Source organism: Coenobita brevimanus, chromosome 61 (genome assembly GCF_032717465.1).
Source record: "Coenobita brevimanus isolate Jiangsu-jjx chromosome 61, ASM3271746v2, whole genome shotgun sequence".
NCBI classification, from domain to species: Eukaryota; Metazoa; Arthropoda; class Malacostraca; order Decapoda; family Coenobitidae; genus Coenobita; species Coenobita brevimanus.
In genome coordinates this window covers 1,834,663-1,861,046 of record NC_137014.1, presented here as the reverse complement: position 1 = coordinate 1,861,046, position 26,384 = coordinate 1,834,663, and the positions used below count along the sequence as shown (strand labels likewise).

Genomic DNA, 26,384 nt, shown 5'->3' with positions numbered 1-26,384 from the left:
AGCTTATTGGAACCTTTTTAAATGGTCTGATGATATATTATAAAAAGCCCTGCGAAAAGTTGGAGTTACTTGCTTCCCCAAAAGGGCCAAAGCCTAATACATGAGGGGGTTGAATTGATAGTTTTCATATTATGCCGCAGTCTTCATAATTAAATTTTCAGGTTTTTGTAATCATATATTAACCATACAGTATTTATTTATTTATTTTTTGTTCAAGTACAGTTTTAGAATGGTGTTTCAATTCCCTGATCTCCCCAGATGCTTCGTGACCGGTTTAGGGAGTTTGCAAGAGACACAGAGACCATTGGGACAGAGCGTGTAGCAGCAGTCAATGAAATTGCTGACCAGTTGATCTCAGCTGGACACTCTGACGCTGCTACGATAGCAGAGTGGAAGGATGGGTTGAACGAGTCCTGGGCTGACCTTCTGGAGTTGATTGAGACCCGAACACAAATGCTAGCGGCATCCTGGGAGCTGCACAAGTTCTTCCATGACTGCAAGGATGTGCTGAGCCGAATCTTGGAGAAACAGAATAGCATCTCAGACGAGCTCGGGCGTGATGCCGGATCTGTATCTGCCTTACAGAGGAAACACCAAAACTTTGTGCAAGATCTGGTTATGCTTCAGCAGCAGGTAGGCTTAAGTAGGGAAGGTTAAGTTTATTTGTTATTTGGTATTGAGGTATTTGTGAGTCCCAATATAAATACTGTAAAAGTGAAAAGGAGGCATGGTTGGCCAGAAATATGCATGGGTGGATAGGTAATAAGGTACATAAGTATATGAGAAAGCAAGATGGGCAAGTTGAGGAACCTAATGAATTGACAAATAATCAAAATGAGTGGAGTATGTGTGTAGGGAGAAGTAGCTTACATGACAAGGGTTTTTCATCTGTTTTAACACGATATTCAGGAGAATGTTCCTAGTGTGTGTGTGTGTGAAATGCGTCGGTATTAAAATATATATATATATATATATATATAGTTTTGAGGTGAACCAGTTTTTCAGATGAGTAAATGGTATTAGCAGCATCACTGAATTAATGAAAATAAAAAAACTGTGGCATGTTTTGTCTGCTAAACCTAGTCTTCGAAATGCTATCCCCACTCTTATTTAACGTAATAGGTGCAGAAATAAAATGGGTATTGCATTTGGGCTTACTGTACTGTTTTTAAATCTCTTGCTTGCCTTGCCATCAGGTACAACAAGTGCAGGAGGATTCCGCCAAACTGCAGGCAGCGTATGCGGGAGACAAAGCACGTGAAATCACCAACCGAGAGGCAGAAGTTGTGTCGGCCTGGCTTAACTTGCAGGGCAGGTGTGAAGACCGGCGGATGAAACTCAGTGACACAGGTGACCTCTTCAAGTTCTTCAACATGGTACGCACACTCATACTCTGGATGGACGATGTTATCAGGCAGATGAACACTACAGAGAAACCAAGGTAAGAGTCCAATAGGTTTAATAGAGTTAGCTAATAAACCGAGTGATTAGATTTTTATCAAAGCTTAAATGACAATACCAGTAACTGAAATATGTCTTTCTATCTGTCTGTATATACCAATAGCCTGATGCCTTAATCCCAGAAAGGTGATCACAAATAAATTGCCTCCAGGTCACTATTGTATGTCAACAGGCAGCTCTCCCTCCAGCTTGCACCACATTTTCCATATTAATAGTTCCCTCTTAATCTCCCTATTTGCTTCAGTCACAGCTTTAAGTTATTTGCAATTAAATAGTGAAAGAAAGTGGCTGAAACTGCTGCAATCACTTGAGTAGCAGTAGATTCATGCTGAAGGCTTGGCAGAGCATCCAGAAAAACAGCCTCTTATTCATTACTTCATGTGTTGGGATCCGTTTCTCTGTAGTTTGTGGAGCACTGTGTGTGTCCTTGAAAGTGTTTCAGTTGATCAGCAGTACCAAACCAGTTTTGTAGTTGATGGTGATTAAGAGTGATTAGTGGTTGATGGTGATTGATAATGGCAGTTGATTGGTGATTGGTAATAATTATGATGTGCTGTAGTGATTGCAGAGGTTGTCTTGGAATATGTGGTTTCACAGACAAGGGATTTTGGGATGAAATAAAGTGTGTTTTGGCTGGGAGTTGGGAATAATGTACAAGCTTTTTTTATACCCCGGTGTTTTTGGCAATTCACACTGCTATTTAGAACAGGGTAATTGTGAATATAAAGATCCCACTGTAATCAGATATTAGTGAACTTGGGAAGCAAGGTAAAGCACTTGTTTTGAGACAGAAAACCCTAACTATGACATCAGTCTCGCTGTAGAGTAAATAAAAGTTGCTGGTGGGTTATTGATTTTTTTGTTGGTGGGTTTTTTTTTTTTTTTTTTTTTTTTTTTTTTTTTTTTAAAGTGAAAATTGGTGCTCTTATTGATGCTGCAAGAGACGCGTGATAAATAGAAGTTCTTTATATAGTTATGATAGCGTACACGAGCTTTTTAGTATTCAGGTATTCTGCTCTCTGTCTGTAGTTCTTCCAAGCATATTTATATATGTAACTACAGCAGTGTGGTACACAGTATATATTAGTTTTTGTGAAGGAAAGCAATTACAGCCCTGTTAATAGTAATAGGGTTCTTGAAAGGTTGAGCTGTGTCATGTATGATGAAATGGAGTGTGATGCTAAGAAATCAGTGAAGGGTAGAAGAGTAAGATAGATAGATAGATAGTTTATTAAGGGTAGGATGGAGAGTATGGAAGCAGAAAGAACCGTACTTGGAAGTGTTTTACCGTTGACTCTCTTATATGGGAGTGAGGCCTGGACAGTGAATGACAGAATGTTCTAGTTTACAATCTGTAAACATGATCATTTTCAGAGAAGCTGCAGACATAATGGGTGGTGTAAGTAAAAAAAAAAAAAAAAGTTATGAGTATTTTGGAATGAAAGAAAAGGTGATAGTGAGATTCCTTTGAGATGGTTTGGATATATTTTAAGAAAGTATTTAGTTAAGCTTCCAAGGTAAGTCTTTGAAAGCAAGATTGAAAGTAATGTTGGAAACAGTATATTGGTGCGATAGAAAGGAAGAGGAAGAGGAGTGAAGAGAGATGTAAGAACACAGTAGTTTGGAGACTCCCAGGAGGAACAAGGTATTGGAAGTGAAGATGATAATAGGTAGGCTCATAAAGCTGCCTTGAACTACTTCACTACAAAATTGTCTTTTCCATTTTATCCTTTTGAACTTAAGACACTTCCCTTCAGCTTAAGGAGCACTTTTCTGTGCTGTAGAGGAATTAACCCTTTTGGCCATGAAGGTCTTGCCTAAGTTGAAGGAATTAAGTGGTAATAACCAGAATAGAATATAAGATGCCCCGTGACTGGGGAGACTAATTGTTTTAGTCTGCACTAATTTGTGCTATCGTTTAGTTTTATTTCAAAAGTTATGACTTTGACTATTATGTCAGCCTAGCATTGCAAGTTGGGATAACTGTAATCCATAACCTAAGCCTGGAGACTCTGGATTCAGTCATATCATACATTGATGACTCGCTCATTGCTCCACAGAGACGTAAGTGGGGTGGAGCTACTGATGAACAACCACCAGAGTCTGAAGGCGGAGGTTGATGCACGTGAGGACAACTTTAATGTGTGTGTGTCGCTGGGCAAGGAGCTGCTCTCGCGCAACCACTACGCCACACCTGAGATCAAGGAGAAGCTCATGTCACTCAGCAACCAGCGCCTCAACATGCTGCAGCGCTGGGAGGAACGCTGGGAACACCTCCAGCTTAGTATGTTGTTAATGTCACCCCTTGCCCCACCCTCTCCTTTCTTTCTGTATATATCTGTTTAGCTATCACTCAGTCACTCATGGTCTTTGATGAGGGTAGCGGTATTAAATGTGAAATTTCGTATGAGAACACAGGGAAAAAGAATTAGTACTTAAGTAATGCTCTGTAATGTCCCCTAATTGTCATTTAGTACTTCTGTAATGCCATATGTTATCCACTGACTGTTTGATGTTTTGCAGTCCTGGAAGTGTACCAGTTTGCCCGAGATGCATCTGTGGCGGAACACTGGCTTTTGGCCCAGGAACCTTACCTCTGCTCCACTGAGTTTGGGGTCAGTATTTCATCTTATGCCAAGCTGTATTTTAAAGAGCATACTTGTAGGAGGCACAGCACCTCTTCCTTAATGTTTTATATTGCATATTGATACAGTCTTGTCCAGTATTGAAAAAAAAAAAATTATAAGGAAGCAGTGCTAGGCAAACCCCAAAGCCACTTACATTACAAAGTGTATGGTAATCATAGGGGCATTTGTCTTCTTAGCGTAATGGGAAAAGTATATGGTAGGATTCTTGTTGACAGAGTTAGGGAAATAACAGGAATTAGTTGGAGAAGAACAGGGAGGTTTTTGGAAGGGAATAGGTTGTGTAAATCAGATATTCGTAGGTCTTTAGTGGAAAAGTTTCTAGGGAAGGGAAAGAAGTTGTATGCGGCCTTCATGGATTTGGAGGAAGCACATGACAGTGGATAGACAAGGATTGTGTGAAGTATTAAGAGTATATGGAGTAAATGGGAAGTTGTTGAATGCCGTGAAGAATATGTATTAGGGTGCTAAGGCTGCAGTGCGTGTGGACAGTGACTGAGTGAATTTTGCTATTTGAAAGTTGGATCGAAACAGGAATGTGTCATGGTTGTTCAATCTGTATATGAATGGGGTTATATATAAAAGAGATACCTTATACGGTAGGGCAGTGGATGTTGGAGCGGCCCTAATGAGAAAGGACAGTGTGTTTGTGGAAACTCCCTGTACTGTTGTTTGCAGATGATACTGTTATTAAGTGACGACGAATGGGAGCTGCAAGATTTGGTGAATGAATTTAGGAGAGTGTGTAAGAAATGGAATCTAAAGGTGAATGTTGGGAAGGGTAGTGTTATGGTCTTCGAGATAAATGAAGTCAGTGAATGTACAGTGAGGTTGGATGAGGAGGAAGTGGAGTATGTGAGTGTGTTTAAGTACTTGGGGAGTGTGATGAGTAAGGATGGAAGTTTAGAGGATGAAATGCTTGAAAGGGTACAGCAAGAAAGAAAGCTTGTTAGATCTTTGAAAGCAGTGATAAGAAACAGGGAAGTGAGCATGGAAGTAAAAAAGTCTGCTTGACAGTATTATGATACCAACTCTGAAATATGGAAGTGAAGCTTGGACTTTGATGGCGGGACACTAGTCAAGAGTGAGAGCAGTGGAAATGAGTCATTTGAGAGGAGCATGTGGAGTCAAATGGAGAGACATACTGACAAATGAGGAAGTGAAGGAGCATTGTGGTGTGGATGTGGATGTGATAGGAAGTGTTAGGAGAAACACAGTTAGGTGGTTTGGCCATGTGGCGAGGATGGAGAGCGAGAGACTGATGAGGAGAATGTATGTGAGTGAGTTGGAGGGGGGGAGAGGGAAGGGGAGGCCAAGTATGAGATGGAGGGATGGAGTAGAGAGGTATATGAGAGAGGAGTGTGTGAGCTGGGAGCAGGGCAATGAAATGGCAGGGGACAGGACGACATGGAGGCAATTTGTTTGTGGCCACCCCTTATGGGATTAAGGCGTCTGGCAACAGGTAGATAGAAGTAGCAGAAAAAAGCCATTCTTCATTTCACACTTTTTCACATAACACTTTTCTCTAAACCCTTTATATCAGTGTAGGAAAACACTCTTAATATGATGCTGTTCTGTATTAGTCAGGATGTGTTGTGAAGCATCACGGTTGGTGAACTAACTCATGCAGTTATCTTAGCATAAGTACTGTAAATTCATTTAGTTTTTAATGCTTAATATTGTACAAACAGATACACTCGGTTGCAGCATTAACTGTATTTCAGTATTTGTTTGTAGTCATGAGTAGTTTATTAATATATGGAAGATAATATTTCTCATTCGTACATTATAACCCTCACTTAAAGTAATTTTTAATACCGGTACCACTAATACTGTAATTGAGAACACGTGTACAGTATATGTTAAGTGAGGAAATACTGTACTCTCCTTATTTTCTTTGTTGTGTAATATGAGATTTTGGGATACAGGCATCATTTTTATCATACCATTATATGGATGATCATTTATATGCTGCTTCTTAACCCTTGCTGAGCTGCAAACTTTATATGATGCACAATGAATATCTGCATGAACCAAGCTGTAAGCCTCATATGAGGCACAGTTTATATTACGGATATAAACCCCCTCATAAAGAATCAGCTCGACAGGGGTTAAACACACAGGCAGCTCTGAATATCAGTCAGAGATATGCTTCAAAATATCACTACTTTCTCTAGTTAGCTGGTACTGTAAACAGGGGAAAACTTACATCATCATCATCATCCAATCCTACATCGTCCCATAAGGAACGTAGGAGCCTGGAGCTAGGGAGGTTGATCCTGACTTTTAAGATGAGAGTGGCCAGCCTCACTCATCCCTGAGTGGCATTATGTGAGCAATAAACCCCAACCACCCCTTGGATATAAACCTTCACCGGCTCAAACCAACTGGAGCACCATAATTATCCACTAAACTACCAGGTGTCCAAATTTGGTTATTTGGTTACCACCCAGCATAGTAAATGGTTTCCTGGTGTACAGGAAACCATTTGCTTGTCACTCGGTGTAGAGTCATCCACAGGCAGAAGGAGAGGAAAGAATGAAGGAAAGAAAGACAGAAGAGGGAGTGTATAGTCACCCATAGGCAGCAGATCGGCTTACAGCCAGCAGGGCAAATTTACTCTGCAGTTTTTCTACCATTTACAGTACCCTTTGTCAGCCAGGGTCCTTTGTGCAATTGAATTGTCAGGCATTTGCCTGGGTAAATGATTTAAGTTATCACTTGCTCCACAGAGGGTTAATAGCAAAAAGAACTGTCTACAAGGAAACTTATGAGAATTTAGTTACTATTCTTGGGTATTTTTATTGTAATTGTCTTACTTTGAGATGTACTGCTGTTGACTTGGGTGGATATTCTGGTTCTGAAGCGTTGGAAGACATGGTCAAGTTCAAGTGAAATCTTGCAAGTATGTGAAAAAGTATTTTTACCTATTGTGATGTACTGTCTCATTTCAGTGTTCTATTGATGAAGTGGAGAATCTCATCAAAAAGCACGAGGCATTTGAGAAAGCGTGTACGGCACAAGAGGAACGCTTTGCAGCCCTTGAGCGGTTAACAACGGTAAGTGAGCTTGTCACATCACTGAAAACATTGACAGTTATGGAATGTAGATAAGGATGCTTGGTGGTTTAGTGGTTAGAACACCCCAGTTGGAATGATGGCCCTGTCAGAGTATAGGTTTGGTATTTAAGATGTGACTGGAATTTTTTTATCATTTAACATCACCAAGAAAAGTAAGCCGTCATCTGCCCTTAAATGTACTGGACTTTTGTTGGCCTGGCCTTGGCCATTTCACCTCAAAGGCAATACAGTAATATAGGATTGGCTCTTTCCCCTCACTACCATGGCCGGGGGAAGGAGGTGAATTGGGGAGTAATAAGGATAGGAAGTGTTGTTCTCTCTGGAGTTGCCAGGAGGGAGTAACGGTATAGAATAAAAATGCTGTGGTAGCCCTCACTCTGTAGTCCATTTACTCTCTTCACATCATATACTAGCTTTAATGATGTACAGTAAGAAACAGAATTTCTTCTAAAATTTCATCATCACTTCTTACTTTCTTCTGCTTAGATGAGAGAGGCTTGATAGGTTTCTCTGCCCTGGTGATGTAATTGGAATCATTGCTCACCTTGCACAGGAGAGGTCCTGGATTCAGTTCCTAGACTGAGCACATAGCCACTAGATGGGGACCTGATTGACCCCATCTGTTTAAGATGCTGAAACCTTGTGAGGCAGAGTAAACATTCTGTGGTAGTTAAAAATGAAATAAAGTGTTGGTAACACTTTGTTATAAATGATAATGCTGAAATTTTAGATTACAGCTTGAAAAGTAAATATAAATTATGAGAATTCTACCAGTGCTAAGGAAGTATAATTAGTATATAATATGGTTATGCCAAAATTAGCATTTTACATCAAAGTAAATACTGTACTGTAAAAATATGCATATACAGTATGGTTATTGGCTTGAAATTATCTTTCTTTCATCTATTGTAAAAGTATAAGGTTTAAAGTATGAGGGTTTGTAAGTGTAATGGAGACTGACGGTGCCTGTGGGTGGCCGGTAGCTGGAGTTGCGAGAGCAGGACAAGCGGCTGGGTGAAGCCGGCGGCCCCAGCCTGTACTATGGCGGCCAGCGCTACCCTCATGCTGACCCGGTGACTCTTGTGTTGCCCTCACCAAGAGCATTGCAGGACCATCACACTCAATATTTATTGATAATTAGGAATCATTTTCCTATAAAGTGTGCCAAAATTGAGGCTATATGTTTCTTAGATATGATAGTTTTGTTCTAGCTATATTTGCCATGTAGAGCCTCATTGCATTCATTACCGTATTGCAGATTTTATTGAGTATCACAGAGTGTTTGAAATTATGTTGAGTGTGATGGGATCCAGTTGCTTCCTTGTGGGTGATACTATGTGTGCTGTAGCCACTGTGCTGACACCTTAACTTGGGTTATCAAGGAGGATGCCCAACTCAACCCCTTCACTTCAGTGATATACTGTACATTTTATTGTGGTCTTGCTATCTTCAGACATTCTACTTAGCATAAGAGAAATATTTCAGACTAGAGGGGCTAGACTTAAACTTCGTTAAGCCCATGGAACACGAGAGGTCTTTCCTGAGTGGAGGAAAATTAACTGTAAATAGCAAGAACTGCAAAGAGATGTCAGTGGATTGAAGAGGTTAAGTAATTTCAAATCTCAGTTGTTATTCAGCTGAATTAAAATTTGTGCTAAGTAAGTACTGTGCACAATTGTTCAACTGAATGTGTAGGCTGTGATTTGATTGAAGGTGGAGTGTCTTTGTAATCCAAGGCTGAGGTTGAGATTAAAGTTTTCAGTTGAGGACAGTTAAGTTTTTTGCTGAATTCATTACTTGATTATTTTTACTAACCAATAAAAATTAGCTTACATATAACACTCTAAAGTATGTTTAGAGAGATTTGTTGCTTTTATCTGTTAGGTTCCACAGGTTTGTCCAACAGATGGGTTGACAGTTTATCAGTGAAAAAGTTTGCTTGGTAATATGGTTTGTAGGGCTGTGGCAGTATTTGAAAAGTGCAGTTGTCTTCAAAGGGTTTTCATTTTTGTGATTTAGAGATGTTTAATGGCACCAGTTTCATGTGGTCCAGTTTGTTGGCAGGATTGAGTGAGCCAGTTTTGACAGTAGTAAAGGAAAGAACTATTGATAATGGAACTTAATTTTGAAAAAAAGAAAAAAGAAAAAAAAAGCTGATGCAGAAGCCTTGTAAGCCCTCATTTTGGCTGTTATGTTGTGTTCTTATGAGAAGGTAGATATACAGTGATTCTTTTCGCACCTGATGTATCAGGGCTGTGTTTTGCCCATTAAAAAACCACAGTTGACATAATAAAAATGATTGTTTTATAGCTAATGCTTTCCCCAAATCTTAATGTTGACTTCAAGTTTGTTGCATAGACCTTAACATTTTTTTTTTTTCCCCTCACTTATAGTACTTTAATGTTAGGTTATGCATTGATATATCAAAATGAAGTACACAAAGCAGTGATATTTAAGAAGTTTTAGAAACAATTAAGAGGCATTGACCTTGATCGACAGTGATGACTGATGTGGATGAAGGGGTGGTGATTTGAGGCTCAATTCACTCATTTCACTAGGCACATGGTGCACACTGGTGAATGCATTTTGTTGAATCCCATCATATGCACCAATGACTCCAGCAAAACAAGACACACATCCATCACTTTCATGGTGATTGAACTGACAAAGAATCTCTCTTTTTGTGCACTATAGACATTGCCACATATTTGATTCTGTAGATTGAAGTCACACTCAGGAATTTTCTTCAGATAAGACACACAATAAGTAGCAGAGAATGCAGCACAATACTGATAGCCTGGGGTAGGAAAATGAATAGGTTATGACATACGTTGAGGCAGTAGTAAGTGTGGGCAAGGGGAGAAGCAGGGCATTATGGGTCAGCTGATGTGTACTGGGAGTGCCGTGATATCACTATACAAGGTGGATTGACAAAGTTGCTCATTTTCCATCCCTCTTCTGGATACCAGTGCATGCATACAGTGTATATTTTCCATTTAGGTTATGTACAGGTCACAGTTGAAGTCACAATGTAGAGTCTGACTGCACAGCCAAAGAACATGCAAAGTGGGGGGTCACCGTATTTGCTTTTTGAGTACAAAGTCTAAATGGTAAAAGACGAGTTTTACCCTGGGAAGATGCTGCCACATGCTTAACCCCTACACCGCGGGCTTGTTTACCAATGACTTGCGTGTGCCGCGGGGTTATTTGGGCTCCGACAGACTCTCAAAAAATATTTGCCAAAAATCAGTTATTAGTCCTAGAATAATAAAATTACATATGCTTATGGCACATACCTTCAGCTTTCTCCTGGAATGATTGTTGAGCCTTCGTCGGTTACCGTAGGACTTGTGGAGACCTCTGAAGTAGGGTAATGAAGTCTCCACTTTACACTTCCCGACAACCCGTAATATGATTACCACAGCCAGATACAAACACTATAAACACTATTCTACAATTTTCAAGTAGTTTGGGATCCATACTAAAAAAAAAAACACTGTGAAAGCAATGGAAATTACGAGCGCGTCTGATCGTCGCACTGGCACTAGTTCGCTCATGGTAGTCTGTCATTTATTATTCATAAAACCCCTCACACTTTATATTTCTATTACTATATAACACTTATATATATCTACAGTCTTTATCCATAAGTTTCCTTCAGTAGTATTAGTTTATTGTCACTGTAGGGATTCAATTTCTTTCAGTAAAATACGTAGCATTCACTTTCTCGTCTTGTATACTGGCATTGAGAGTGAATGTCACTTTCATCTTCACTCTCATAACTCATAGCATTCAGACATGCTAGAGTGAAACTTTCACTTTCATTACTCCTAGGGTATATACTCGTATTCTTATAATACTACTCATTTACATTTCTATTTACGTTCTCTATTTTATTTACGTTATTTACATTTCTATTTTATTTACACTGTGTTGTGCACTGTCACTTGAAATAACTTATAAAACTATTTTCCATTGTTCACGTATATTTACATTCATTACTTTCACTTGCTGTTTACACATTATTTACACATTATTTACAATTCCACTTGCACTGTTTTACTCAATAGAAAGATCGTAGTCACTCTTTTATCAATTGTCAGCCCTTTACCTCTTTCCACACGAGGTTTAGTAGGGGGTAAAGGTCACAGAGCCATTTGCATGGGGGTGAAAAAAGGCCTTGAAGTCAGCAAGATGAAACAACGTCCTCTCACTTCGGAAGATGAGAGTACACTGATAACGCAGGGGCCAGGCCAGCCAGCCTAGAGGCCTGCTTTAGGGGTTATTCAGAGTTACCAATATTACTTCTTGAAACAGCTAAGTCTAGCACTGATATGATTGGCAGGAAATCTAGACAATACATTATAAATTTGGTAGTTCCAGGTGAATGTAAATATCATTTAGGCTTCTCCCTTCCCTCCTTACATGTATATTTATTACGAAAATAGATTAGAGGCCTACTTAGGAGATATATAATCAGAGCTACCAATGTTAAATCTTGAAACAGCTTTGTGTAGCACTGATATGATTGGCAGGAAATCTAGACAATACATTATAAATTAGGTAGTTCCAGGTGAATGTAAATATCACTTAGGCTTCTCCCTTCTCTCCTTACATGTATATTTATTACGAAAATAGATTATACGGCATATTTCAAGGGGAAAAAAACAGCGAAAATTAGTGAACGAGTGCACGTGAGGTGTTGTCAGGTGATAATTAGCCAATTCCAGGTGTATGGCACTCTCACTTACCTGATTTCTTTCTTGTATATATTATTTGGTATAAGAATACGACATAGGGCTTATTTCAATGGATGAAATCAGTGAAAAATTCCAGGGAAGATTTACTTAGCGTAGCATGGCCGGGCAGGCGAGAGGATAGGGTAATGGAGGGGGGGTAGGGAGGGGAGTCAAGAACGGGGAGAAATGGTTAAATTGTCAACAATGGATGGGAGTACAGATGAGATTAGGAGTGCTGACTAGTGTTGGACATTGTCAGTACTGATAGATGATACAAGCCCCCACTTGAAAGCCCGGGTGAATTCAAAATAACACAGAATCACAAAAGCGATGCCCCGCGGTATGATCCCTTGCTCCCAAGCGTCACGAAAGTGACGCCCTGCGGTTAAGGGGTTAATTGTCACTTACTTGGTGGGAATGAGGTTCAGCGTTGTGAATAAGTAAACTGTGCTGTGGAAGATGGATTAGGATATATTAAAGGACATAACAGAAGATAGGTGGACTTCATCTGCACCAGGATTACTAGGAAGAGCAGGTATATGCTATAAGGTAGATTTGAATAGAAAAAGGAAATGTAGTTGAGCTGGATTGTCATTATGTAGAGGCCGTCTCTCTTGTTTAGGTAGGTGGGGGTGCCTGCCATCGGCTCTCATGATGTAGTTTGATCTTCTGGTGACTTTATACTGAATGACAAGCCAGGTGGTTTTCTGCACCTCAGGAAAGTATTTAATGTATAGCATGGGAAACATATAGCCGAATGGATGCCTGATGGTCTAGTTGGTTAAGGTGCTCCAGCTAGGTGCGATCCAAGAGTTGAGTGGGGTTTACTGTTTATTTGAGGGAGTGACTGTTAAAAGTGAGTAGACTAATGTGGGTCCCAGTGTTTTTAATGAGGGGGGGGGGGAAGTCTTAAGGTATGGTGGTGTTCAGCAATAAAATGATAAGTAGATGCTTTGTATATTTTCTATGATATTGTTGAAGAAGTACTGAGGTTTAAATGAACACTTTATACTAGATATTCAGCCCTGATTCTCATTCTCTGCTACAATTTAGGAGTTAGGTGCCTCCAGGAATAGGTTAAGTTACTGCAGAATGGATGAAGAAAAAAGTAGATTAACTTCTTAACTGTGTTCTTGTATTCTCTATTTTATTCTTACTGTTACCAGACCATTTCATGCGACCTTGGAAACATCATTCGTATTGAGGGCATAAATGAAAAGTATATTTATTCCCACTAGCTCAGAAAGTATGTTATGAGGTGGAAAAAATTGTTTGGAGGTAATTAAAATATGAGAGATACATCATCAGAGTAAAGGGGTGTAGATAAGGTACTGTATGTTGTACACTTGGATCAGAAGTGATCTTTACACTGGTGACCTCTACATGTGTGTGTGAACGAAATGTATATGATATGATCCTCGTTCATATGGTTGATATGCCTGAGTGAGAAGTGGATATATGCAGGTGCCAGTGAGATATATATTTGACCATATCGATGTATAAGGTTTCAGACATTTGGTGGTGTTAGTGTAAAGATCATTTTTGATCTGAGTGTAGACGTGGTAAAAAAAAAGTATCGCTTAGGAATGGGTCAGATGATGTCCTAAATGATGAATACAGCAAATGTTTGAAGGAAATTAATGTTCTTTCATGTGAGGGTGCATATAATAACAAAACTGTATTTTTTGTGGATAAGATAAAAAATGTTACTAGCAAGCACTATACTGTAATGTATCCATGAAAGCAGGGCTGATAACAGGCATCTCAAAATGATTGGATCTTGAATTTGGCTCTTATTTTATTTTTATTTTTTCTTGAAGGGAATGGTCTTGTAGGCATTTGGCCATTGGTTCCTTCTTCCTTGCATTAAAAAAAAAAAAAAAGTATCATTCATTCATTCATTCATCATCTAATCCAGTGTTGCCCCAGAGAAGTGTAGAAGCCTAGGGCTAGGCAAGTTGGTCGTGGTGTGCAGTTAATAACAATACTGCTTTTGGATAAGATAGAATTTGTCACAAGTAAGTTTTATACTGCTGTGTATCCTCAGGAAAGCAGAGTTACTCACATGGGCTATGATCAGTTAGCATTTTGCTGTTTCCATGGTCTTTGGTTGTCAGATCGTTTCATGCAGGTTGTCCGATTGTTTTGTGTAAATTGTTCAGCAATACGTTTTTGATTGAGTGTACAGAGTACAGTTGCGAAGGTTTGTTATTTTTGTGACACTGGGCAGGGCTGGGTACTACATTTTTTCTCTAATAAAAAGGGTTAATCGTTTACAGTAAAATTAAACCGTAGATGATTTTTTGAAAATATGGTGCACAGAACCACCGTAGTGTTTTAAATTACAGCACTTAAATGTTTAAATTGTTTTATTTGAAGGATTGGTAACTAATGAACTTAGGGAGTGTTTTTATTATTTACCATTTACTTTCATATTGTGTGATAGGTTTTATCAAGTTATTTTCATGTACACTAGATTTTTTTTCTGTTAAGCATTGCCTTAGTGCAATATTCCTGGTGTTTTGTAAAGTTTGTTGCTCTTATATAACTTGATTCTCATCATAATTTTCTTTTCAGGGAATTAATATGCTTTCCTCTTTTGATGCAGTAATTTAGGAATTTTAGAATGAGATGAATTGCAGACTTTTATGGAATAATGTCTCTTTGCCATACACTGCTGTTAAGGCAGAGTGCAGAGGGGTATGGGCAGACCCCCATTCTGTGATAGTCATTGGTTAAACTGATGATGAGAGTAAGATGTATATAGCCTCTGTCTCAGTACTCAGTGTGCTGTATGACTGGCATGAAGGCTGACAACATGAAATCATAATTGAATGTCAAGAACTGCAATTTCGCCCTCCTTTTAACCCTCGTAGTTGTAAATACAGCCCTTTGTCTTGTGATATGTTTATGGTTTACTACGATAGTGTGGTTTATTAACCATTTTCCTGTAATATATTTTTACTTGAGCTTTGCTGTCCCTACATGGCTTTATTCATCTTGAGAGTTTTTGTACTGGAGAGGTTAGATGTAGCCCTCCAATACAAGAGCCTCTCACTAGCTGAATAAAACCATCCGATAATAGCAAAGATGAACTAAACTGAGCATCATGGTAGTAAAATGGTTGATATGCATGTTATCCCTCACCTCTGCTGTGGACTTACATTACTTATCAAGTGTAGTAAGTACTCATTATAAGGAGGGCCCCCCCCCCCACTTTTTAATACTAACCTCATCAGTCTGGCGATGTATTTTGAATTACAGTATATTCATATTGTCTCCAGGTGGCTATATTCATCTTAGGAAAGATCTGTAGTAGTGTGAGATTTTATTTAAGTTATATCAATTCCTCTCTGATGAAACAGCCTCCCCTAAGCTTAATAAAATTATTAGTAGATAAGAAGAGTAAACTGAAAAATGTCACAATTTAGGGGGCTAACCTCTTGAATTTAAATGACATCTTTTTCAGTATGTTATTGTTGCCACCACATGATTTTGTTCAACTTAAGATAGGCCTTTCATAGTGAAGGGTATATTTAAGCTGTATGCAACCACTCCCGTTAACAATGTCTCTTCTTAGTTGAATAGAGTCATCAGAATATATTGAGAATAGAATGAAGCTGTCCCCAGGCTGAATGGGCGAAGTCCAGAGCAAAGTACAGAATTACAGTATTTCCAGTTAGTGTTCCATCATTACTTTTGAAACTGATTTGCCAGTAACCCCAATTTACCTTACCTGATGTGTGGAAAAAGTGTAATATTATGAAACTTGAAAAATTAATGACATTTTGCAAGACAATGCTGACTTGTAATGAGGACTTTGTGTATGCATGTTTCTCTCTAGCAGTGCTGATCCCTTGTATAAAATAGCATTCTAATTTGCCACCTGATGCATGTCCAAGTTTTAGTATTAGTATTATTTTTATTTATTTATTGTTTCATGCATGTAAAGTTATTAACCCTCTTGCTGGCTATATAACCTGTAACTTTTCTGATTCTCCTCCTCCTCCTAGTCCTCTTTCTCTTCCTCCTCCTCCTCCTAGTCCTCTTTCTCCTCCTCCTCCTCCTCCTCCTAGTCCTCTTTCTCCTCCTCCTCCTCCTCCTAGTCCTCTTTCTCCTCCTCCTCCTAGTCCTCTTTCTCCTCCCCATCCTCCTAGTCCTCTTTCTCCTCTTCCTCCTCCCCCTCCTAGTCCTCTTTCTTCTTCTCTTCCTCCTCCCCCTCCTAGTCCTCTTTCTTCTTCTCTTCTTCCTCCTCCTCCTATATTCCTCCTTCTCTTTCTCTTTGTCCTCTTCCTCCTCGTCCTTCATTTGAATTATTCACAGCACTTTGAATTCTGAACATATTCCAAGTCTTCCTCCATTTAGTTTGTCATCTTCCACCTGCACACCAAGCCCTCCTTTGTCTCCTTTATTTCATCATCTTTGTTCGCTTCCTTTACTTTCTTGTCCCCCTGGGGGTAGGGTTTTTTTTTTCAAGAATACTCCCCCAGTATCCCTGCTTGTTGTAAAAGGCGACTAAAATTGGTTGGCGGAGGGTTAGTGCCCCTCCCCGGAAAACAACTAACTAAAAAGACAAACAATAAGCCTCGGCCAAGGACTGACCAAAAGATGACGGCCAAGGACTGGACAAAGGACATGGTTATTGGAACTTGGAATATAAGGGGAACGAATGATGAGGTGAAAGAGAGCGAGATTGTCCAGGTGCTTGAGGGTGCGAAACTTGATGTATGCGGAATAACTGAAACGAAATGGAGAGGTGAGAGTGTGAGAGAATGGGAGTATGGATGGGGTATATGTGCAGGAGTAGGTGAGAATGAGAGGGCAAAAGAAGGAGTATGTATAGTTGTGAGTAAAAGCTGGAAGAAGAGCATAAGAGAGTATGGATCAGTTGGGTCAAGGATTGTGTGGGTACGATTGAAAGTTGGAATACAAATGTGGGCGATTGTGTGTGTGTTTGCGCCAACACAAGATCGTGCAAGCAGAGTGAGAGAAGCGTTCTGGACAAATGTGGAAGTGTGCATGGAAAAGTTTGGAAGGAATGAGAGTGTTTTTGATTGGTGATATGAATGGTAAAGTAGGGAATGTGAAGGTGGATGGAATAGTTGGTGAGTGGGGTGTGCCTGCTGAGATAGATGAGAATGGCAGTGCGTTAGTGGACATTTGTGCAGGGAGGGGGTTGGTGATAGCCAATACCCTCTTCAGGCACAAGATGATCCACAGGTATACATGGCGAGTGATGAGAAGGGTGGGTGGTGAATTGAATGAAAGGAAGGCAATGATTGATTATGTGTGTGTGGATGAAAGGATGCAAAAATGTGTAATGGATGCAAGAGCTTATAGAGGTTGGGGGAGTGGACTTTCTGAACACTACTTGGTGGTGGCCAGAATCAAGGTCCAGTTAGGATGGAGAAATAGAAGAAGGGAGGGACGGGAAGAAGGAGTATTTGTAAGGAGAGTGGAAAGGTTACAAGAGGATGAGAAAAAGGCAGAGTATAAGAGAGAAGTGGAGGAACGATTGGGCAAAAATGAACTGGAGCAGATGGGGGACGTGGAAGGTGTGTGCAGGATATTTGCAGAAGAGATATGTGCAGCATGTGATGTGATGTGTGGGATGAAGAGAAGATGGAGGGGTGTGCAAGGAACAGCATGGTGGAATGAAGAGGTGAGACAGGCTGTGGCACAAAAGAAGAAAGCATACAATGAATAGATGAGAAATAGGGGTGTGGAAGAAGTTGAGAGGCGGAAGAGAGAGTTATATGTAGAAAGAAAGAGAGAGGTGAAAAAATTAGTAAGAGAGAATAAGAAGAGAGCAGATGAGGAATTTGGAAGGAACTTGAGTGTAAAGTGGAGGGACTGTAAGAAAATGTTCTGGAAAGAGGTGAAAAGAGTAAGACAGGGTGGAAGTGAAGTTAGCAGGGGAGTGAAAGATAAAAATGGTAGATTACTAGTGGAGAAGGGAGAAATAGTGAGCAGATGGAGAGAACACTTTAAGGAATTGTTGAACATCGAGGATGGAAGTAATGCGAGTATAAGTGGCTGGGGAATGGCTGGGAGGAGGAGGGAGGTGAGAAGACAGGAAGAAATCAGTAGGATAGAAGTTGTGGAAGCAATGAAGAAAGTTAAATTGGGGAAAGCCCCAGGAATTGATGGAGTGTGTGGTGAAATGCTGAAGTATGGGGGAGAGATAGTAGTAGAATGGATGTGGAAAATGTGCAGATTGGCCTTGGAGGAAGGTAGAGTCCCGGAGGATTGGAAGTCAGGTATAATTATTCCCTTGTACAAAGGAAAAGGGGAGAAAGAAGTGTGTGGTAATCATAGGGGCATCTGTCTTCTTAGTATAATAGGAAAAGTGTATGGTAGGATACTTATTGACAGAGTTAGAGAAAGAACAGAGGAGTTAGTTGGAGAAGAACAGGGAGGCTTTAGGAAGAGAAGAGGTTGTGTAGATCAGATATTCATTCTTAGATCTTTAGTGGAAAAGTTTCTAGAGAAGGGAAAGAAGTTGTATGCGGCTTTCATGGACTTGGAGAAAGCATATGACAGGGTGGATAGACAAGGACTGTGGAAAGTATTAAGAAAACATGGAGTAGATGGGAAGTTGTTGAATGCTGTGAAGTGTATGTATGATGGTGCGAAGGCTGCAGTGTGTGTGGATGGTCAACTGTGTGAATTTTTCTCTTTGAAGGTTGGGTTGAAACAGGGATGTGTCATGTCTCCATGGTTGTTCAATCTGTACATGGATGGGGTAATAAAAGAGGTACAAGGTAGGGTAGTGGATGTTGGAGTGGCCTTGGTGAGAGAGGGTAGTGTTTGGAAACTCCCTGTACTGTTGTTTGCAGATGATACTGTGTTGTTGAGCGAGGACGAAGGAGAGCTGCAAGGCTTGGTGGATAAGTTTGGGAGAGTGTGTAAGAAACGGAATCTAAAGGTAAATGTAGGGAAGAGTAAAGTGATGGTCTTTGAGAGATGTGAAGTCAGTGAATGTACAGCAAGGTTGGATGGTGAGGAATTGGAAAATGTGAGTACGTTTAAGTACTTGGGTAGTGTGATGAGTAAGGATGGAGGTTTGGAGGGTGAAGTGCTTTAAAGAGTACAGCAGGGAAGAAAGGTTGCTGGTTCCTTGAAAGCAGTGATAAGAAGCAGGGAAGTGAGCATGGAAGTGAAAAAGTTACTACATGACAGTATTGTGATATCAACTCTAACGTATGGAAGTGAAGCTTGGACGTTGCTGGAAGGACACAAGTCAAGAGTGAGAGCAGTGGAAATGAGTTATTTAAGAGGAGCCTGTGGAGTCACGTGGAGAGACAGGCTGACGAATGAGGATATAAAGGAGCGTTGTGGTGTGGATGTGGATGTGATAGGAAGCGTTAGGAGGAATACACTGAGGTGGTTTGGCCATGTGGAGAGGATGGAGGGTGAAAGACTGACGAAGAGAGTGTATGTGAGTGAGGTGGAGGGGGGAAGAGGGAGGGGGAGGCCGAGGATGAGATGGAGGGATGGGGTGGAGAGGTATATGAGAGAGGGGGGGGTGAGTTGGGAGCAGGGCAGTGAAATGGCGGTGGACAGGGTGACGTGGAGGCGATTTGCTTGTGGCCACCCCGAACGGGATTGAGGCGTCTGGCAATAGATAGTTAGATAGATCTGTTAATGGCTTTCTGTTGTAACTTTGCAAAGTTATTCCTCCATTTTTCATCTCTTCATATTTTTCTTTTCTCCATCTCCTCTGCTGTAATTCCTCCTGTACTTCCATACCTCCTCTTGACTTTTTCTTTCGTTCACTTTCCTGACCTTTCCCTGTTAATATTCTCAGCATTTGTCCTTGAGCGGTTTTCATAGCATGAGGGTTAATGGATTGTTATGGTGCCTGAGTAGCACGTGTCTTGAGGCTGATATAGAGGGTAGTATCCAAGGTGTTACTGGAAGCTTTGGAGCACCTCTTCCTAAGCATTTATAGTACACCTTTTCATCCTTATGTGGATTCATGAGGAGAACTTCTTTGATACTCGCAGTATTGATGGGTCATAAAAACAGAATATCAAGGTGTAATATGCACAGTAAATCAGTAAGAAAATGCTGCTTCAAAAATTCTTAATGCCACCTGGAATATGGCCCTAGAGAGATACATGTTAGGGACAGAACTATTCCAGACTACTCATTAGCAAAACTGGTCTGGTTTGGAAGGAGGTTTTGTCCCTAACTTGTGTTTCTCTGTATCACCCTCATATCTGTCTTAATGTCTCTACAACACTTGTCTTGTCTTACCTGTGGTGGTGGCCAACAGCTTGAGATTCTGACAGCACGACCCCATACCAGGAGCACTGAAGACCTGTCCTGTGTGCGCCGCTTTTCCGACATCCCTCCCCCTCCTTACTCCCCCCGCCCTAACAATCTCCGTAGAACCCCTCCCCCTGCCCCAATTCAGGCTTTCTTCACTGCGTTCTCTTGTCCAGCCCTTTCGCAGCTTCACAAGAACAGGCTGGTAAACATTCCCACAATTCCCGAGGATATTTGTTTACGGCCAGGCTCACTAGGGGTCAGGCGGCGCAGGCGACTGAACTCTGCCTCCAATCCTCAGTTATCTCACACCATCCATCTGAGGGATGTGGAAACAGATAGCCTCTTTTCTGAGATGCTCTGTCGACGATGCAGCTATTTAGACTCTCGGCCCAGGAGTGCCCCCTCATTTAACTCTGTACAAATGAGTTTTAGATTATCTGCTGTAAATGGTGATCATACTTCCTCAAGTGAATCACATGTACCTAGTGTAGAAAACAACCTGGCAGATAGAGATGTATCCAAGAGGAACAATGTATGTATGACAGTGGAGCTTCCTGAAGAACCCGAGCGCAAATCAGGACTTGCTGTCAGTGAGTTTGTCAGCATGGATCGTTATGAAGCACCATATTTAGAGGAAGCTGTTTGTAGAATATCAGACTTTTGTGCTAATTGCGGAGAACTGAATCAAGCTGTTGAAATTCGGGGAGATGAACGTAGTAGTACCACCAGTAGTCACAGACAGCAGAGGAAGAGTCAGTTGTATGGGTACACAGACTCAGCAGATGATAGTACCACATTACCACCAATCTATGAACTAGAAGGAGAAGGTTCAGAAATTACGGAATTGACCAGTCCCCCCAATTCGGTCGAGTTTTGGAGTATTGATGGTCTTGATGACAAAAATAATTATCCTTTTGATAGTAGAAGTAAATATGTTGTAGACTTCACGCAGCCCAAAAAACTTGGAAACACTTGTGCTCAGTACTTCTCTGACAGTGATTCCATAATGAGTTACTACTCCTTGAACCCTCCCGGGGGTAGGAGAGAAAGTGTACGTAATGTTGACAATCTTGTCAACAGACATGAGCCTAACCGTGCCGTGACCTGCCCCTCCCCAGCCTCCCCATTCCCCCTCACCCCTCCCAACACCTGTGACTCCTCCCCTAGAGTGACTCATGTTAGACACTCTGGACGGAATAACCTGCACTCTCTCTCAGGTGTAGAGGTAAAGTAGTGCTGTCCTAATGCCATGCTGGCTTACCAACAGATGGTTGTTGACTCAGTGCAATAAGCTCAGTGCAATAAGCTCACAGATACAGTTGCTTGTTTCTTAAGCTATGAGATTGGGATGCTTCTTGAAGATGAACTAACTAACTTCAGTTTGATGACATCTTTTTGATGCTGGGTATTGTAAGGTGATTGTATTCACCTTGGCTCCATGACTTTAATAACGTATTTTATATTTTATTCTAAATTTTTCCAGGTGATTTTATTCAATTGTAGAATGAGTTATGGCTATATCTAACCCCTCAGATTCAAAAGTATCATCATCATCATCTGGACCTCCTTTCCCACCCTAAAAGTTTCTTGAAGTGACTAAAAGTGTGGAGATGGCAAGAATAGACACCTCATTAGGCTGAATGAGTAAAGAAAATCTCTCTTAGTAAAGGGTTTAAAAATGGTCTCTTTTGAGTATGAAAATAACTTTTCATTGTATTCATGCCACCACTGTATAATTTTTTGAAGTTTAAAATACCCCCATATTTGCGAAGGGATTGTAATTGGATGGCATTAACAAAAATATCATGCAGCATTCCAGCTACCCTCAAGGGGTTATACATCGTGCCGAGGAATGATGCATGTGAGCAGCTGATTTTTTTTTTGCCTGCATATTTGCTTTCAGTATCCTTGTTGTTGGTGTATACATAATACCTTAAGCTCTCTTGCTGTCTTAGTGTGCTTTTTACTGTGGTTAGTTGAATGATAATGGATTATGTTTTAGCTAAGTTACTAAATGCCTGTGCTTTATGTTTGAGCCATATATCTTTGATGCAGAATAGCATGCTGTATTAGGTTTGTGTATACTTAAAAAATGCTAACAACTAAGATGGGATCTTCATTTCAGCCACGTTGTACTCTGTTTACATATATGCCCAGAAGACTCCACATTTGTTACAAGGTTCAGATGTTTGAAGCCATAATTTATTATAGGGCTGAATGAATATTGTGGATAGTTAAATGAAATGGCCATGTTTACAATTTAGACATGAGGCAGAATATTCATAATTTATCATTAGAAACTTATCATTAGAAACCCCCAGAGGTCAGTTGAAACATTCAGTTCCTTTTTGCTTTCATGGGTGTTTGTAGCCCTGCTACAATTAAATGTTTTGAACTGGAGTAACCTCACCTCAGGCTTCTAGAGCTTGAAGAGAGTAATATGAGAATGCCTGTTGCCTGTACAATGGTAAGAAGTCACTATTACAGTTGTTTCGAAAATCTCCTTGCCAAAGCAACAGGAATTGTACTCTGCTTAATTTAATGTGGGCTACATATACCATCTCTCCATCGTGATGCTGATCTGCAGCTAAAAATCAGCACAAGTACCGTACTATACTAGTTATGGACAAATACCATGAAAAGAATTTAGAGACAGAGTATTGCCTCCATCTGTCACTGAGCTTTAAGAAGTAATCTGCAAAAGAACAAAAATAGCTAAGGTGGATGAACTGTACGGTGTGTGACATGAGGTTATGATCTCGAGGTAAACATGAAGTCTTTAAGGATCCAGTGTTGAATTTGTTGTAGCCTTTGATCTCATGTACCGTAGGACTTAACCAGGTCTGCCACACCCTTACTACCACTAACTGACCTCTGGCATTACAGTACGAGCTAAAGGAATTGAAGAGAAAACAGGAAGAGGAAGAGGAGGAGCGGCGGAGACAAGAAGAGCTGGCAAGACAGGCGGCTGCTCCACCACCAAAGTCACCAGAAGAACCAGTTGATGGGTGAGTAGATAACCAGTGGGGAGCAAGCAGCATTGCAATAAAAAAAACACTAGAACTTCCCTGCCGGCCATGGCAGTGGGAGATGTTACATGAAATACTTTTATGTGACAGCAGTATGAAGCACAAAAAGGAGTATTGTATCATCTTATCGTTTATAAAGGCACCAACATGCTTGGATGCATTAACCTTGGTCACCTAATGGTGGGTTTCCACACTGCTCGATCTCTGGCAGCCTCCCCATTTGGCCTCGTATCCATGAGGTCACACTCTATGACCTTGTCTCAGGTCTTTTTCAGTTTGCCTTTGCAACCCTACCCCCTGCACTTACACTTCTCACCTTCTGCTCCCAGCTGTCATCCTCGATCCTCTTAACATGGCCAAACCATCTCGATCTACCCCTCTTCATCACAACACCAGTACACTCCAGTCCCATCCTTTCTCTCAGCTACTGTCATATGAGATGTAATAATACTCTGACCTGCAGGGAGAAATGAAAAATAAGGGAGGCAGGACACAATACTGGCAGGGGATTGTCAGCAAACTTTTTCTCAGTCAGTCTCCACTTACTGTCATAGTCTGATTGGCACAGAAGATGTCATTGCAGTTCTTTCTGAGATTAAGTCTGTGTATTACACCCTCATATGTGTTTTATGTTGCACATATTTTTGAAACACTGACAGGTTGCATCAGTAACACACAAGAAGATAATTTTGTGGCTGTACAACCAAATAAAATACTGAAGAACAGAGATCAGAACACAGTAAGAATATGGACCATTATCCCGTCAAGCTGGTGGTGTATTTTTTTCTCGCTGCCCTTTGATGATTTTATATAACTTTTGAAGGATGTCAAGGATGTCTGACTTTAAAAGAGTTAAAAAGAGTTAATGATGACTACAGTTGGCCCTTCATATTTGAGGGTTTGCTATTTGCATGTTCAGTTAAGCTTGGGTTTATAAACCATCTCAGGATACACTTTTTTAAAAGATTATTTTGAGGTAATTGTTAAACCATCTCATAATACACTTTAAACAAATAGATTATAACATCGTGGTATTTTAGGACAGTGTAATAATGTACAGTAGTTAAATTATGACTGCAAGAGCTGTTTGTTTGGGGGGGGGGGATGCCAATTATTTAAGGATTTTTACCATCCACAGGCAAGTTTGTAACGTCTGTCCCAAATGTGGATGTCTGACTGGATATCAGACTATCTGTTTTGAAAAAAAATAAATAAATAAAATTGTGTGTAGATAGCAAGAATAAACCTCAGATGGAAGGGGTTTAGGATGTGTACAGGTAGAATGCATATTTATGTTTAAAAAAAAAAAAATAAGTGAGACTATGTACTTCATATTTATGACAAAAGCCTCAGTGACCCAGAAGGAAGTGAATGAATTAGGAGTGAGTGTGAGCAAAAGTATCTGTTGAGGGACTTACTTGACCAGATATGGCAAAGGAAGGAGGTTACTGTGCATAACTTTAAATTTAGGATAACTTGGCAAGGGTCATCCTCAAAGACATTGAGCTATTGAGGGTCTCCTATACTCACACTTTAGTGTAAACTACAATATAATGGCTTGAATAATCCAGCATATACTGTACTTTCAACTGGAGACAGAACATAATTTTATAATGACATCCCACGTGATGTAAAGTGGCTGTGACAGGGCATAATCTTAAATGTCTTCTCTCCTACATACATTACAAAGTTGATTTAACTATCTACCACTATTTTGTTTTAATATATAGTCTTGAACTCCTCCTGATATAACATATTAGTTTATCTTTAAAGCTGTAGTGGCTGGAATGAGAACTGCACATAGTAGGAAAACAAGAACAGTACCACCAAACCAGAGATGATAAAGATTCCAACATAAGGAGATGTCATCATTCCATTTCGAATTTCCCAAAAGAGATGGGGTGAGATACTGTCCAGAAACAGTACAGTGAACTTAAATTATGCAGAATTTTCACAGTCACTTTCCTCCCCAGAGTGGACGGGACGGGTGAGGAATCACACCTAAATGGCGAGGAGCACGACGAATCACGAGAAGGTACAGTGTGTGGAAAAGAGACAAGTGGGAGAGCTGAGTGTGAAGGTTGTGAGGAGGGGAGGTGTCTGTGAGTCTCTCCAGTATGACCGCACTTCTCACTAACACCAGTATTTGACTGCCTGAGCTTGTTATGATGAGCAGCTGTGTGGAGTCTTGTTTGAGATTATATGCAAGGTGTGATTGCCTTACAGTTGGGGACTCATGTTTGCCTAATGTTTCACCTCTTCTACTACTCTCTTTTCTTTAATGGCTAATATTCCTGAGCAGAAAGGAATTTGGTATGTTCCTCTGCCTGTAGATGATGCTCTTTGGTATGATATGTCAGAGAGGAAGGTGTCATTCATGCTTCAAGTGTAAAGTAGATGTGGTGGAAGAGTAGGCGAACATTTATCCCTGACTGTACCTGGAGATTATGAGAATGTATGCACTGATGGATACACTGGTTGTCATCCTTGATCCTGGGATTGATTTGCTTTCAGTATTTTGGAACACAGTTGCATGAAGCTTAGGCCATGGAAGGCTGGATGATGTGTCCCTCATTGAGAATCTGTTTCAAGTAGAAATATATTACTAACAAGCTGGGTATGTTCTTCTAGGATGTGGCCTTAGGGTGAATGAGTGTAAATTTTTATCAGTTGAAATTGAGGTAGCTTGCAGACTGTAAATATTTTATATCTTTAATGGCATGATTCATCGATAAGTATAACTGTGTGATTGGGTGATACTGTATGGAGCTGTTAATTGTCATGTTTTTCACTCTGTTCAATTTAGTGATGGCATTTTGAAAGTAGGAATCTGTATAAACAGAGGCAGCTGTAGATGAACTGAAGATAAGTATGGTATGATTGAATATGTTTTAGCTGTAGTATTTAAGGTGAACTTTCATACTGTGGTGTCAAGCAGTAGAGAGACAGATGACCTTACATTCACTGCATGAGAATTGTTTAACACAACCAGCTACAATTTTGTATGCATAATGAACTGAGAAGAAGGTAGGATGAAGTTCAGAATACTGATAGGATTTAAATAGGTTGGTAGTGCTACCGGTACATAATTATTTCTTTGATAGATGAGCTGTATAATTATAGAAACTGAGTATAAATGAACAGCTGTCAAAG

At 40.3% G+C, this 26,384-nt stretch overlaps 2 protein-coding genes across 9 annotated transcripts in view; both read left to right on the top strand.

The window, feature by feature from the left end:
• Positions 1-26,384, top strand: part of beta-Spec (spectrin beta chain) — a 185,982-nt gene that overhangs the window by 122,361 nt on the left and 37,237 nt on the right. For all 8 annotated transcript variants that reach the window (XR_013898048.1, XR_013898047.1, XM_080275473.1 and 5 more), the window contains exons 7-13: positions 259-633; positions 1,197-1,441; positions 3,522-3,745; positions 3,985-4,076; positions 7,061-7,165; positions 23,089-23,210; positions 25,205-25,266. Coding sequence is in view for 6 of the 8 variants with exons in the window: in XM_080275473.1 (XP_080131599.1) it covers positions 259-633; positions 1,197-1,441; positions 3,522-3,745; positions 3,985-4,076; positions 7,061-7,165; positions 23,089-23,210; positions 25,205-25,266 (1,225 nt within the window). In the remaining 2 variants the exon portion in view is untranslated. The remainder of the gene's footprint in view (positions 1-258; positions 634-1,196; positions 1,442-3,521; positions 3,746-3,984; positions 4,077-7,060; positions 7,166-23,088; positions 23,211-25,204; positions 25,267-26,384) is intronic.
• Positions 20,159-21,436, top strand: LOC145403552 (uncharacterized). Its single transcript, XM_080275232.1, has one exon. It carries the CDS (start codon positions 20,159-20,161, stop codon positions 21,434-21,436), a length of 1,278 nt encoding a protein of 425 aa, XP_080131358.1.

Bases quoted from the DNA above. Each gene is read 5' to 3' on its own strand.
- LOC145403552 (XM_080275232.1), top strand. From the start codon at position 20,159: ATGTCTCTACAACACTTGTCTTGTCTTACCTGTGGTGGTGGCCAACAG.